The sequence below is a fragment of the Diceros bicornis genome, chromosome 23 (genome assembly GCF_020826845.1).
Source record: "Diceros bicornis minor isolate mBicDic1 chromosome 23, mDicBic1.mat.cur, whole genome shotgun sequence".
Classification (NCBI taxonomy): Eukaryota; Metazoa; Chordata; class Mammalia; order Perissodactyla; family Rhinocerotidae; genus Diceros; species Diceros bicornis.
Genome location: NC_080762.1, coordinates 17,346,897 through 17,360,946, shown reverse-complemented (window position 1 = coordinate 17,360,946; position 14,050 = coordinate 17,346,897). Strand labels below are relative to the sequence as shown.

At 39.2% G+C, this 14,050-nt stretch overlaps 1 protein-coding gene across 1 annotated transcript in view; it reads right to left on the bottom strand.

Moving 5' to 3' along the window:
* Positions 1 to 14,050, bottom strand: part of FAM184A (family with sequence similarity 184 member A) — a 118,149-nt gene that overhangs the window by 57,390 nt on the left and 46,709 nt on the right. Inside the window, exons 2-5 of the mRNA XM_058566377.1 lie at positions 5,944 to 6,798; positions 5,098 to 5,233; positions 3,505 to 3,686; positions 1,025 to 1,222 (exon numbers count right to left, since the gene is read on the bottom strand). Of these exons, the coding sequence (XP_058422360.1) occupies positions 1,025 to 1,222; positions 3,505 to 3,686; positions 5,098 to 5,233; positions 5,944 to 6,798 (1,371 nt within the window). The remainder of the gene's footprint in view (positions 1 to 1,024; positions 1,223 to 3,504; positions 3,687 to 5,097; positions 5,234 to 5,943; positions 6,799 to 14,050) is intronic.

The window sequence follows — 14,050 nt, the reverse complement described above, 5'->3', positions numbered from 1 at the left end:
TTAGGTTTACTAAACCTATTTCATCATCTATATAATAAAAATGACAGTAATCTCCAAATCTTAGGTAACAAGGAATATATAAAAAAAATTTTTAGTAAACTGTAAAGTGCTATTATATAAAACATAGGACAGCCATCATTAATACATGCCTACATGATGTGGTGGTTAGACGCCTTGAGGTTTGATAATCTAAGACCTGAGTTCAAGGCCTGACCAATGCTTACTAGTTGCATGTGCCTGACCAAGTGTTTAACCTCTCTGTGTTTCCATCTCGTCTTCAGTAAAATGGGTATAACAATCAAACCAATAGCAGTGTTATAAGGATTAAATGAAAAAATAAATGTGAAACATCACTGCAATGTCTGGCACACAGTAAGAAATACTAATAACTAACAATTATTTATCACTATATGCTAGGGCATGTCTGGGTTCTCAACACTTCCTCTCACTTAACCCTCACAGGAACTTTACAAGATGGATCTTATCTTCGTCAGTCACGTGAGGAATGTGAGGCATAGCTTTTGGGGCCGAAGATTAGGCAGCTAGCAAGCAAAGAGCTCAAGGCAGGGCCCAAATCTGTCCGATGCTTTGCTGTTTCTACTATGCAATACTGTCTGTCACATATTACTATTAGCAAGCTGATTACTTAATTGAGGGGGAAAAAACACCACAAACAAATCATTTTCTCAGGGAAGGAAACTGTCTACAGGAGAATAAGTGCTTCACCCAGGCGAGGACTCCCGACGGGCGCACCTATGCTGTTGTCTCACAAAGAGATGGCTCGAGATCAAGGCAGTGTTTCCTTTATGGCTTATAGAGAGGAGAAATGGCTCGTGTAATTTAATAAACTACATCCCATATCAAGAACTTCTATGTATGTTACTCTTTGAACCACGATTTAAGGTGATTACAAGACAGCAGCCATGAAAATGAAGCAAGTCATTACTCCACAACATAGGTCACACTAGATCATTACAGAAACCCAACCAATTTACAGTGCAACGCTAAGTGGATTTTTACTCACCATTTGCAGTTTTTTCTTATCCCTAATTGCGTTACTGTGGATAGCTTCAATTGCCATATGGTGCTTCCAAGCTAATTCTTCCAAAGTCTTAGAATGGGCCTCATTTAATTGAGCCACCTCCCCTTCCAATCGATTTTGCAGGTTTTTTAGCTCCATCTCATAATATTCTTGCTGAGCTTTCTTTGCTTCACTTACTTTCTAAAATTAAAACAAATAAAGTTCAATAATTGGCACCTGGTTTTCCATTACTGCTATTAGTATTTTGAATACTCAGTAAATACATAAACTCAAATGAACTGAGTGCTAGGGGATTTAGACTATGGAACACGAGAATACATTATTGGTATTCTCAGAAAATGACAGGGTGGCACAGGCAAAATGAGTAATCTTAAAGCAAGTGATAAAATAGACTATGATTACATTAGAACCAAGTGTGAGCGCATCTGCGAGCTTAACGAAGTACAGCTTCCTGGACATCAAAGGGACACACAAAACAGCTGACCAGTTTACCCCTGCAAATGGTATGACTCCATACAATTTTACTGAGTGCCAATTATACACTTTTTAAGCATACACAGTCTAATGATGAAAAAAACTCAAAAGAGAGTGGCAATATAATTTTATAAGTTCTTTGAAAGTAGTGTATACAGGAAAGGAGCCTAACCTGGATGGGGTGGGAAAGGATGTGTGTGTGTGTGTGTGTGTGTGTGTGTGTGTGTGTGTGTGTAAGAGAGGGAGAGAGAGAGCTCAGAGAAGGCTTTCCAGAAGAGAAAACATCTGAGCTGCTGCTGCTGACACATTCTCTCATTTAATTCTCACAAGTCCTTCAAGAAATGAGAGATGAGAACATTTCAAACCTAGATCTGATGTCAAAAGCCTGCACTCATAACTATTTCCAGCATTTTGAAGGATGAGAGGTAGTTAACCAGTGGCGAAGTTTAGGTAAACAGGAAGTCCATGCAGCTAAGCAGTGTGGACAGAACATAAGATACAGGTTGGGAGTGGTGAGGGATGAGGCTCAGAGGTAGGCAGGAGTCAAATGATGAGAAGGGGTTTTTATGCTAAGGAGTCTGGATTTTATCCTGATGGGAATGAGAAATCACTGAAATTTAAGTAAATGACATATTTTTAAAAACAATCATCTTGGCAGTAGGGTAGTGAGTGGACCGAAGGCAAACAGAGCAGTTAGGGAGTTGTAACTGTAATCCAGGCAAAAAATGACAGGTTCCTAAACCTAGGATCTGTGAAGGGGTATGGAGAGGAGGGGATGGAATAAAAATATATTAACAGAGCAGACAACCAATAGCACTTGGTAACAGATAAAGGGGTTAAAGAAACAGAAATCAAGAAGGACTCCCATTGATTTACCAAACTACACAGACTGTAGCGCTACTGGTTGAAAAAGGAGTAATGGAAATACAGTACTTTTGAGGAGAGAAAGTTCTAGGCATGCTGATTAGACATTCTTGTGAGAAAGAGGTATCTACTGGGAGTTAGATACATAGGACTCAAGTTCAGGGAAAAGATCTGGCCTAGACTGACAGATTTGGGAGCTATTACCGAACAAGCGACAGCTCACGTTACTGCACTGGAGGAGTGTGTGCAACGAGATGAAAACGCTGGGGAACATCAATGGTGAGGGAACAGGTGGAGGAGGGAAACTCACAAACAAGACTGCGAGGCCGGGGAGACAGGACGAAAACAGGAGAGAACGTGAAATACCAAAAGAGAGACGTTGTAAATCAGAGAGGAGTAAGTACCACAGGGAGACAAGATCCACCAAGCTCAGCAACCAGGACATCACTGGCGGCTGAGGCAAACGCCGATCCTGTGGAGTGGTGGTAAGGGAACCCAGAATGCACCTGGGTAAGGAGCGAATGGGAGGTGAGCAAGGGGCAAGGAGAAGAGACATTTTTCAACCAGCTTGGTTGCTGAGGGAAGGAGAAAGGGTGTCCACAACTCCCACTTGGTATTGCAGATATCTGAAAAATTGGAATATTCAGCAATTACTCTACAAATGATATGTCTTATTTGTTCAATCTAGAAATTCAGTATGTTGGTGTATGAATTTTAAGAGCTTGATGCTTGTCATCTTTTTCAGTTTTATAGAAATTTCCTAGGTGTATATGCAATAATACATTTCATCAACAGAAAAACAAACCTGAGTAGCTATAAATGTACATTCCATTGAAATAAAAGGTTATTCAGTTTCTGGCTTGAAATAAGTTGAAATGTCTTAAGTTTTTACATTATAAATTGTTATCAACAATATTTTGAAGATATATATACACACTATGGGATAATCTGGCTTTATATCTTTTTTCCTCAAAATAAAAACAAAAAATTAGAGTTAAGAAATAGACTGTTACTGTGGAATAGGAATAAACACTCTAAATACAATCTGAAAAAGAAGAAAACTGCACTTTTCTTCCTTTCCTCTCCTGGTGGGGGTGGGGAAGGGGTCCTCCACTGCTTTTCACCTTCTCCAGTTCCAGAATCTGCTGCTTCTGCTCTTCATCCAGACTCTGAGTTTTGCTTTGCAAAAAAGCTCTTTCTTCTTCAAGCTGAGATAATCTCTCATTGGCCCTTGATTTTTCTGACTCTAGATCTTGAATTGTCACCTCCTGGGTCATTTGAGTTGCTTGAAGCATTCCAATGTGACCTACCCCCCCGAAAAGAAAACCACTTCAATTTAAAATTTGTTGCACTGTGGTCTAAAACAGTTTATATTTAATGACACAAGTGTACGTAACACCTCAGTAAAATAAATGGTCTGCATGTACAAATAGTTCTTTGGTTTCCTCACTGTATAAAACAGAAACATTCACCATGGGAATACTCCTTACCCAAGTAGAATAATTTAAATTAGAAAGAAGTCCATTTTCACATCACTGATGTTGCTCCCCGAACCCAGGACCATTCTAGTTTTTTTTTTAAAGATGGCAAGCTATACAAGTTGAAGTAGAAGCAACTCCTTAGGGGTGTGGATAAAAGTCCTGGGCGTAAAACAAAGTAAGAGAGAATGCACTGACTAATATATGGTGCAAAAATAAGTAATTTGTTCTTTTCTAATCTCTTTTCCTTCAAATTCTAACATAAAGAAGAAATCTGTATGCAGGGAGTAAAGATGGCAAGCAGCAGTTTGGTCGAAACTGTATTTGTTTTACACAAGAGACCTGATAAAGAACAAAGGTGGGGTAACAGACAGATAAGGACAGCAGGTTATTAAAGAATAAAATAAATGAAAATAGCAAAAAAGGAGGGGGGGTGGGAATGAAGGGAGACAGAGATGAAAAGTGAATGTGAGAACAAGGTCTCAGAAAGTGTGCGTCAGGGCAGTGGTTCTCAGAGCGCCCTGGAACAGCAGCGCCTGGGAACTCTAGTTGGCAATGAAGCTCCCCCAGACCTCCTGAATCAGAAGCTCTGGGGCTGGGGCCCAGCATCTGTGGTTGCACAAGCCCTCCAGGTGATTCTCATACACACTAAAGGCAAAAAACTACTATTTTAGGGGAAAGGTAATTTGGCATTCACTGGTGAGCCAACCAAATCAGATGACACCCTCAAAGAACTAGTTCAAATGGCTTCACCTGGCACACTAAGCACTCAGGCAAAATGGAACTTGAGAACTGACATGGGTCTCCTACCTACTCTGGTATGGGCTATGAAATGAGCTCGTCAGCCAGGTCAGGGTGAGCTTTTAATGTAAAACGTTCCTTAAAAACAAGCCAAATGCAATGAGGTGCTATAATTTACACACACTTCCACTAATTTACATACTTTAAAATGCACGTCTTTACAGGACAAAGCCTCCTAGAAAGAGTGACTGGGTCTTCTTGCAGTGAATGATTTATTGGTGCTATATTATCTATAACTCTTAAATTTTCTATGAGACTATGCTCCTAAAAATAAGTTATCATTGGCTTATCTTATGATTAACTGATAAGATATTAGCGTCCTTTGACATTAGAGTCTAAATAATTTTAAAATATGAGAAGAAAAGAGAAATTTTGTCGAGTTAACATTTAGCATTGGTGTTAGCTAAGGAATATAGCAAGAACTGTGGTCAGACATACTTGCTTTGAGGACGAGATCTGAAGCCTGCTGTTGTAACCGCTCCCTGGCCGCTGCCAGCTCGCTCTCCACTTCCTTGTGCTTGCTTAACAAGACCATCTCGCCCTCCTTGGCATCATCAAGCTGTTTTTGAAGAACCTAAGAAAGATCAAACAGCCATTCTTAATATGCAAGAATGATGCTAAGCTAAATAATCCATTTAAATTACAAGCATCAACGTTCTCTTATTCAAAAGTCACTTAACAATACCTAGTCAAATCTGTTTTGGTGACACTTGTAACTTATGTTACCTTCCTAAAACATATGACCCAACCATGAAAGGCTATTTTATCCTTTCTAATCCACTCAAATGCTGCACAGATATTAAAAACCCAGCTATGAAATTTTCTATGCCAATAAAACAAAACTTGTAGGGACTTGTTTTCAAACTTGTGCCATTTCCCTATTTAATTCACAGGTTTATAAAGCAATCGATCTTTTGTTCATTGTCTGGATATCAACTGACAGGCAGACATTATTAATGAAAGGAAAGGAAAAAACAAAATTAAACCCAAAGCCCGATATTTTAACCCTCCCAAACCACCTATGGAAAATATTAACATGTTATTTAAATAAAACCCTTTCATAAACAGTGAGCAAGATTTTAAGTTATCTTTTGGGGGCTTTAATATCCGAAATTCTGGTAGGAAATAACAACTAGAGTAGTAAAAACTACCCCTTCACTGATTTTCTTACGAAGTAGGAAAAAGCAAAATGGGGGACAAAAAAAGTTAAAGTGACCTAACTGAAAAGAAAAAGAGAAAACTGAAAAAAACACCCATGTGTTGAATGTAACCTTCTTGACTTACCTGAACAGTGTTCTCTGCTGTAACAAGCGCTATCTGAAGCTTCTGGCATTTGTCACGAAGACTTCCAGCTTCATCCTGTACCATCTGTAACTCGGTCTTTAGTTTTCCTATGGTTTTTCGTAAAATTGCTTCTTGTCCCTGAAATTCTCTTCTGAGATCAGCTTCCTTGTCTTTGCTAGCCTGTAGGCTTTCCGCTGTAAAAAGCTGCGACCTTTTCAAAGTATCCAGCTCGTGTTCATAAAAGCACTGAGCTTTGTTCAACCTGCCTTCATAATCCTCAATGAGCTGCTTGCGCTCCAGTCTCAGCTCCTCAAGCGTTTTGTTTAAGGTCTCCACCTCCCTTCGGTGCAGCTCCTCCGCCTTCTCCTGCCCTTTGTTGACCGAGGCACTGTGATCCTGCTGTGACTTCAACAGCTCTTGGATCTCCCGTCTGTGAGCAGTTCGCAAATCTTCCAATGCCAACCTTTTGTCCTTTTCAAACTGTACTTGGAGTTGTCCAAAACTCCGTAATCTTTCCTCAAATTTCCTTCTAATCTCTTCAACCTCTCTCGACATGGTTACTATGCGTTGGACATGCTGGGCTTCTGCACAAAGTTGCATGTCCTCAACTCGGTGCTTATAAGCTTCAAATTCTGTCAAAGCCTGCTGCTTCATTTTTATGTGATCTTCTAACGACGCTTCCAAAACTTGAATCTTTCTCTTGAGGTCTAACTCCTCTGTTACTTTGCTTTTATACTGCAATATTTTTTCTCTTGTTTCTGCAAGAATTTGTTGGATTTCTTCTTCATGAGCATCTTTGAGGGCCTGAATTGCAGATTCATGCTCATCATTTTTAGTGTTCAAAGCATAGATTACCTGCATGATTTTAAAGAAGGGAGAAGAATTCAGTACACCATACTCTTTTCCAACTTGAAGGTCATTCTTTCATTTGGATTGACAGTTTTCTATGTACATAATACTGGCTATGGTAAATATTAAATATTGAAACTTCATGTGTTGTTTTCGTATTCAGAGATTGATTTACTTAGCAAGTTTGTACCTTAGCATAATCTCAAAATTTGCATTTGAAGACTTTTTAATTAAGGTTTTAAAGCATTCAGAATTAAGAATGTTTTACTACAAATGAAATAGGAAGAAAGAGACAGAGGAGGCCACTTGGCCTACAAGAAAGGAGTCTTCCATATGGTCCAGTCTAGCTCACTGGGGGCTGCGGTGGGGATCAGGAGGAAAGCCTCACAGTCAGTCTGCCCTACACTGGTATCAAAGGGATAAGAGAGGCTTTGCATGCGTGGAAGCTCTAGGCCCTAAGTCTTCTCAAAGGCCTCTTTCATCTGTTTAATGTCCAGTCTATTTTAAATTTAGAAATTTCCTTTTCTAATTCCCCTGTGGTCTGTCTGTAAAGCTGATCCTCTTCTCTCCTAAGTTCCTAATGGTCTTCTTACAAAATCCAGTTAGTACTTTCTCCTCACACATCAAATGCTGTAGTTTTACTCATTGCCTAATTTGTCCTCTACCTCCAAGCAGGCTGGATTCTTAGACCCAGAGTGTCCTGGGGACAAGTCTTTATTTTCATTTTAGTCCTTGAGTTTTAATGATCCCACTGAGATTCCCCAACCTTAATTCCACCTGACAACCATTCCTTTTATAGTAACACTCCCCTTCTTTTATGTTCCTTGACACCCTCCATCACACCACTGTGGTCAAACAGTGCAATATTCATGACTGTTACTTAAGGCTTAGAGATGCGCCCATTTTCTTCAGAAGTAAAAAGAAGTGAACACTATACAATCCAACAATCCAGAAGCTAAAAATCAGTGTCCTGGAACTTTGCTCATTTAATGTGATCTTATTTTGGCTTTAGAAATAAATTCCCGCCCCAAACATTAGAAAACTGCAATTAAGATGCAAAAGTTGCCGTTTTTGTAGAGAACTTGTTTATGCAGCCTGAGGCAATTGAGACAGACTACCTGGCTCTCCGCATATCCAGAGATATCCGGGTAATTCCAGAGCCTACTGCCAAATCTACGTTGTCTCGGCTAAGCCTGCAGCCCCACTTGCAGAAGGAAGAATACACATTGGAGGCCTAGGAGCCTGCAGGGGCTTCTCTCCCCACACAGGGCTTTGCGTTCCAGACCCAGTCCCCTGTCCATATACGTGCTTGGTCTGCTGTAACTATTTGTGAGATGTAATCATATCAAAGGAAAAAAGACAGAGATGGCAGGACCCCAACTGTCTTGAGACAGCCATCCCTTCTCTCACAAGGTCCAAAGGAAAATATGTGCACAGAAGGGAAATAAATGCTTATTCACAGTCTCTCTCTCTTTTTTTAAAATAACCCTAATCCCAAATCTCAAGTTATGGCCCTACTGAGCTACACAGATTTCCCATGGAGGATTCCTTTCATTTGCACATTTAAGTTTAAAGGTAGCTTATAACCCAAGAAAACTGGGTGGCTTCCTGTTCTCTTCTCCTCGGATCATACCTGCCTACCATGTGGGTGGCCAGAAAAGACTGGAAGGGCACTAAGGAAAAACGTGCCAAGCAGCAGGAGAGAGGCCCATTTGCTAGAGTGCCTAGAGCAGAGCCGGTCTAGGCCACAGGTCTCAGGCCTTCCCAGGGCAGGTCTGCGTGCATCTCATCTTTATCTTACTAAGCACCGGAGGAAAAGAGATAATCCAAAGAGATGGAATCCCCAGAGAAAAATAAGTCACATCTTTAGCACTTTGCTCAGGAAACGCTCTTGCAAAGGACCTGTCCACAGTGGGATTCCATACAATTGGGGATGATTTGGCGGGAAGGAAGCAATGCGTGAGCTTCCCCTCATCAATAATTTGTTCAAATATTCTCCTCTTTTTTCTAATATTTAATTTCCCTCCATTCTTTGAAGAGTCAGCTCAAGTTCTGCCTCCTTTGATAAGTTTTCCAAGACCACCCAAATTCATGGGAGTCTATCTTGTCTTTATACCCAGTACCTCCATTTCCTTAACACCACTCATTCCTGAAACTCAGTAAATGTTAGACCGATTAAATTTTGGAGGTCTTGTCAACAAGGTTGGAAGGCTGTGTGAGAATGTTAGAGAGCCTAGAAAACCAGCATAAGATATAAAAGCACAGTAGCACACAAAAATGTGAATAAAGAGGTGAAATTAAAGGGGACAGAGGTAGAAATTAAAGCAAAGTTAGAAAGAATAGAATTTAAGAAAAGTAAACAAAACATCTGACAAATAATAGGCAAATGTTGTGGTGAGGAGCTGCACTTCACCTTACAGTTCTAATCCAGGGGGCAGCTAACCACAGCCTGCAGGCCAAATATGGCTGCTGCTTGCCTTTGTAAAGAAAGTTTTATTGGAGCGCAGCTATGCCGGTTCATTTATGTACTGTCTACAGCTGCTTTCCCACGACAGCAAGAGAGCTGAGTAGTTGTTTTACAGACCTTATTACTGACTCCTGTTCTAATCTGTAGACAAGCCATCTCAATCAGCCAAAATCGGCAGCCAAAGACAAAAAGTATCTGAATCTGCACTAGTTTCGTTTACTCTCTACTAAATAGTCCAGGCTTCTTACCACAACAACTTGCACACCGAGAAAACCAATTACATGATTCTGAAAGTATATTATATCAAAAATATACAATAGCATACTGACCATATATTATCATTTTCCAGGAAAGCAATGTTACAATAAAGTTCTAAAAACTTAAAAAGGAACAACAAAAGAATGCCAAGCATAGTAACAAATTAATAGTGCTCTTATAAATGACCATTTGAAATACATCACTATTTAATTATATTATTTTTAAATGAGAATGCTATATATGAATTTCTAAGTTGACTTTAAGTACATGTAGTATTCTCTAACTATTCACTTTTCCACATAATTACAAAAGATAACCATTTATTAGTATCTTTCTCTGATTACTATTTCTTGGGGTAATATAAATGTTCTGTTCTTTGAACACATAGAAGATAGGATTTGAAGTAGCTGAATGGAACCAAACTGGATTTTTGACCTTAGGTAAAATAATTTCTCCAAGCTTCAGGTTTCTCAATATTGAATAGAGATCATATTAATTCTCCCCTAGAGACATCATTGTTATAAGATCAACCTACCATTGACATTTTTAAAAATGATGTTATATAAAGATTTTTTAAAAATATAAAGCCTATAAGATGGTAAGCCTTCCTTATCAGTTGTATCATTTATTTACGGAGAGAATGAGGCTAATTTTAAAAGAAACTTCAGTAAGTGATCATAATCATCCACAAAACTGGCTATTATTTTCCACATAGAAAAAGGAAACTCTCTAATGTCTCTTTTCATCAACTATTGTAAAAGACTGAGCCATTTGCAGTTTTTCTAGAACTATGAACATTCATGGAATGGGATAGTACAATCATTTCAGCAATTTCATGCAATTTCACAGTTCCATTTCATGCCAATAATGCATAATTTAACTATGTATTCCATGATGAATAAGCAATAGTAATTTTTATTTTTTCTATGAAGATTTTCAGATAATCTTTCCCATAGATAAAGTGAGAACAATTCTAGATTCTAGTTTTAAAAATGCTACTTAGGTAAAAACAAATAGTTTCTGAAATAGTTCTCTTTGTTGGCTGCTATGGACTGAATTGTGTCTCCCCTGTATCACCTAATTCATATATTGAAGCCCTAACCCTCAACATGATAGTATGTGGAGATGGGCCTTTGGGAGGTAATTAAGTTTGGACAAGGTCATGAGGGTGGGGCCCTCATGATGGGATTAGTGCCTTTATAAGAAGAGACACAGTGAAAAGGTCTATGGTATTTTGTTATGGTAGACTGAGTTAATACATTGGCAATATAAATATGTTCCCACTAAAATCTAACTCATTAGTAATAAAGTACATTGACTGAAAAGTATGTGTTATATTAGCTTAAAATATTTTACGTGGACCTCAACTGTTGCATATTATACCAACAGGTTTAACACTGCTAAGATAAGGGAACAGCTGAATAAAATGATGGTACACTCACACAATGCAATACCATGAAACTATTAAAAAGCACATCTCATTTAGGACAATATTTTGTAATATAAGAAAAAGCTTGTAATATAAAGCAAATACACTATGCTATATACAACAGGATCCAATCTCATAGAGGGGAAAAGTGAATGTGCATGTGTGTGCAGATACATATTTAAAAGTGTGTAAAGAAATAAACCAAATTTTAACTGAGGATATTCAGTATTTCTAAACGTTCTATAAGGAATATATGCTACTGTTAAAATCAGAAAACATTAAACCCCTTTAAAAGATTAACATTAACAGTGCTAAGAGAATCAATCGATACTCAAAATGCCTTAGCTTTAGAAAAATATAACAATGAAACTAGAGAGAGAACATTAAAGGAACATCCATGAATTACCAAGAGATACCCTGCAAGTTTCCTTAAAAAGAAATATAACTGATTTATAAAAATTATACTTAAACTTTTTCAAGAATATTGAATATTGATCATTACACTTTTAAGAAAGAACATATAGTTTGAGGAAAATGTAAAAAATCCAATTACCTAGATAAAATTTGATAGCTTACTAGCAAACCTTTAATGGTCAATTCCTACTTCATACATTCTTCCCTTCAACAAAAATTTACTGCACACCTGCTACATGCCAACACCTATAATTGGCACCGAAAACCAATAATGAACTAGATGCATAGATGTAGCGTCTATTCTCAGACAGCTTAGTGGAGACTGAAGACTTACAGAAATATTTACTCAATTAGTCAAAGTAAAATTTTGATAAGTCTTACAAAGGAGTCTTTGCAGGCAATCACACAATGCTGTATACAACACAATCCAAATACAAAATGAGTCTTTGCAGGGAGTCAGAGAGAGGGTGGTACTGTACTAGTTTTCCCTTATTCTGAGTAAAATGCTTACTCTATCTTAATTGAATCTCTTAACTTAGTCGAAATGTTAAGGGGAAAGCTAGAGAGCGAAAATGCCAGTCTAAAAGAACAGTAAGAGCAAAAGGCACAAAGATGGGAAAGTTCAGGACTCTGTAAGGGGAAAGGTGGCTCCGGAGCTAGAAAGGTGGGCGTGGTCCACACCGCAGAGATACTCGTAGCTGCTGGGCTAGACGAGATCTAGAAGGGAGAAACTACAGAGGAAGAGTGAAAAAGGAGGAGCGGGCTGGGGGCTGGGGGCAGGGAGGTGTATGAGGACCCACAGACAGAGGCAACGTGCTGAGAGAGATGAGCAAGAGTGGAATGGAGGCGGGGCATCAAGGTCCAAAATGCGAGGGATGGGCAGTGGATCATCTCAAAGGCTGCACGAATATCAAGAAAAATGAAGACTCGAAGCCCCTGCATGCAGAATCTAAATCTCAGAAGTCACCTTTGAGAGCACATTCAGCAGAGTGGTGAGCGTAGAAGCTAGAGGACAAGTGACAAAAGTGGATCAGTGGATGGTGGGTGAATAGAGGCAGTCAGCTGGTAGAGAAAAACTCCAAGAAATGGTTGGTAAAAGGAAGGAAACAACTAGGATGATGGCTTAGGAGGCAGCAGAGTCCAGGGAGAGCTTTTTTTTTTTTAAGGGGGACTGAAAATGTAATCCAAGGAAGGGTTCACTGTTGCACCAAAGTCATGGAGAAATTTGGAGGCGAGGATTGCCTAACACAGGTGGAAAGACTGGTGTTGGCTCAGAGTAGGGAAAAGTTCCTCCCAAGAAAGCGAGGATGAAGACGAGCTTTGAGGTGGGGAAGGAAGACGGGCAACTCCTATCCGATTGCTTCATACTCCTCCACAACAGGGAGAAGAGCTCGTCTTCTTAGATTGCAGGAGCCATCAGCAGCTTCTCTCTGCCCATAAACGATGCTACTAACCCTGGTGAGGCCAGCCCCAGCCTTCCCAGTATGACTGACTCACAACAGACTCAACCACACAGCACCCACGAGCAGACCCTTCTCACCCCTGCTCCTCCAGTGACGTGTTTCCTGCCACTCTCAATCTTTATTTTTTGCTTATTTGAAAATTCTGGATGTTTGTTCACTTTCCTTTTCTAATCAATGCCAGAGACAGACAGACAGACAGACCAACAGTGGAGAGAAAGGGAGAGAGAGAGGACTCACCCTCAGAGCCCATAAGCTCTACATGAGGCTCAAGGGAACTTACAAAGTAATAAAGGAGCAATCTCTGGTTCAATAATTTTTTTTAAAAAAGATGTGGGACATTTTAAACAAATGAAGAATATGTTTTTATTATTCTGTTTTTATTGTTCAACCCTCAGTTCTTCTAGTTGAGCTAGTTACCAAAATGTTACTTCGGCCTTAAGGCACCAAAGTTAAAGAATACTCAAGAGTCTCTCAAATTGCTCAAAAACGGTGGGTCACTGACCCTGCCATGTACGGTCTATTCAATCTGTTCTAGAGCAACAGCACAGACCATAGCTCTGTACCTCCCAGACCAGCCTTATAAGTAAAATCTTCAAGGGGGCTGGCCTGAACAGTAACAGCTGTCCCTGTGGGCTACTTGTCCAAAGGCCAGGCTTAAACTGCTCATAACTACGGAGGGAATTTCTTTTGAGCAGCTGTGAGAATGGTGAAGAAACAAGGCAACTCACAGGCTAGATATTTAAGCAGGATTTTTACAGTCTTTTGCAATATGTTTGAAGCCCTTTTAACCCATATTCTCACAAAATATTCAGCCACATATTCACTTGCCATTAATAATTGTAGAAGTGGATCTACTAGGGAGATGCTCTGAAGATCTGTAGTTCAAGGTGAATGGAAGGGGAGCAGATGCCACACATATAGAGTAGTTTAATCCTGGCAACAAATTACTTCCATTTTTTTCTTTCCTTGGTCCAGTTCCTTTGTTATAAGTTAGAAAGAAAAATTAAAAAACAAAGGCTGTTCTTCATACATTATATAATCAAATTAATTCCAGCAATAGACTTATGTCCAAATGAGCCATCTGCAAGGCAGTTAACAAAAAAGCTCATTTGGATTTATTTAAGCCAAGGGCACTATAAAACCCTAATTTAAAGAGAGCTTTAAACTCCAATTGCTTTGGGAAAGAATCACCTTTAAAGATATGTTTGCTTTCTATGAGCTTCTATA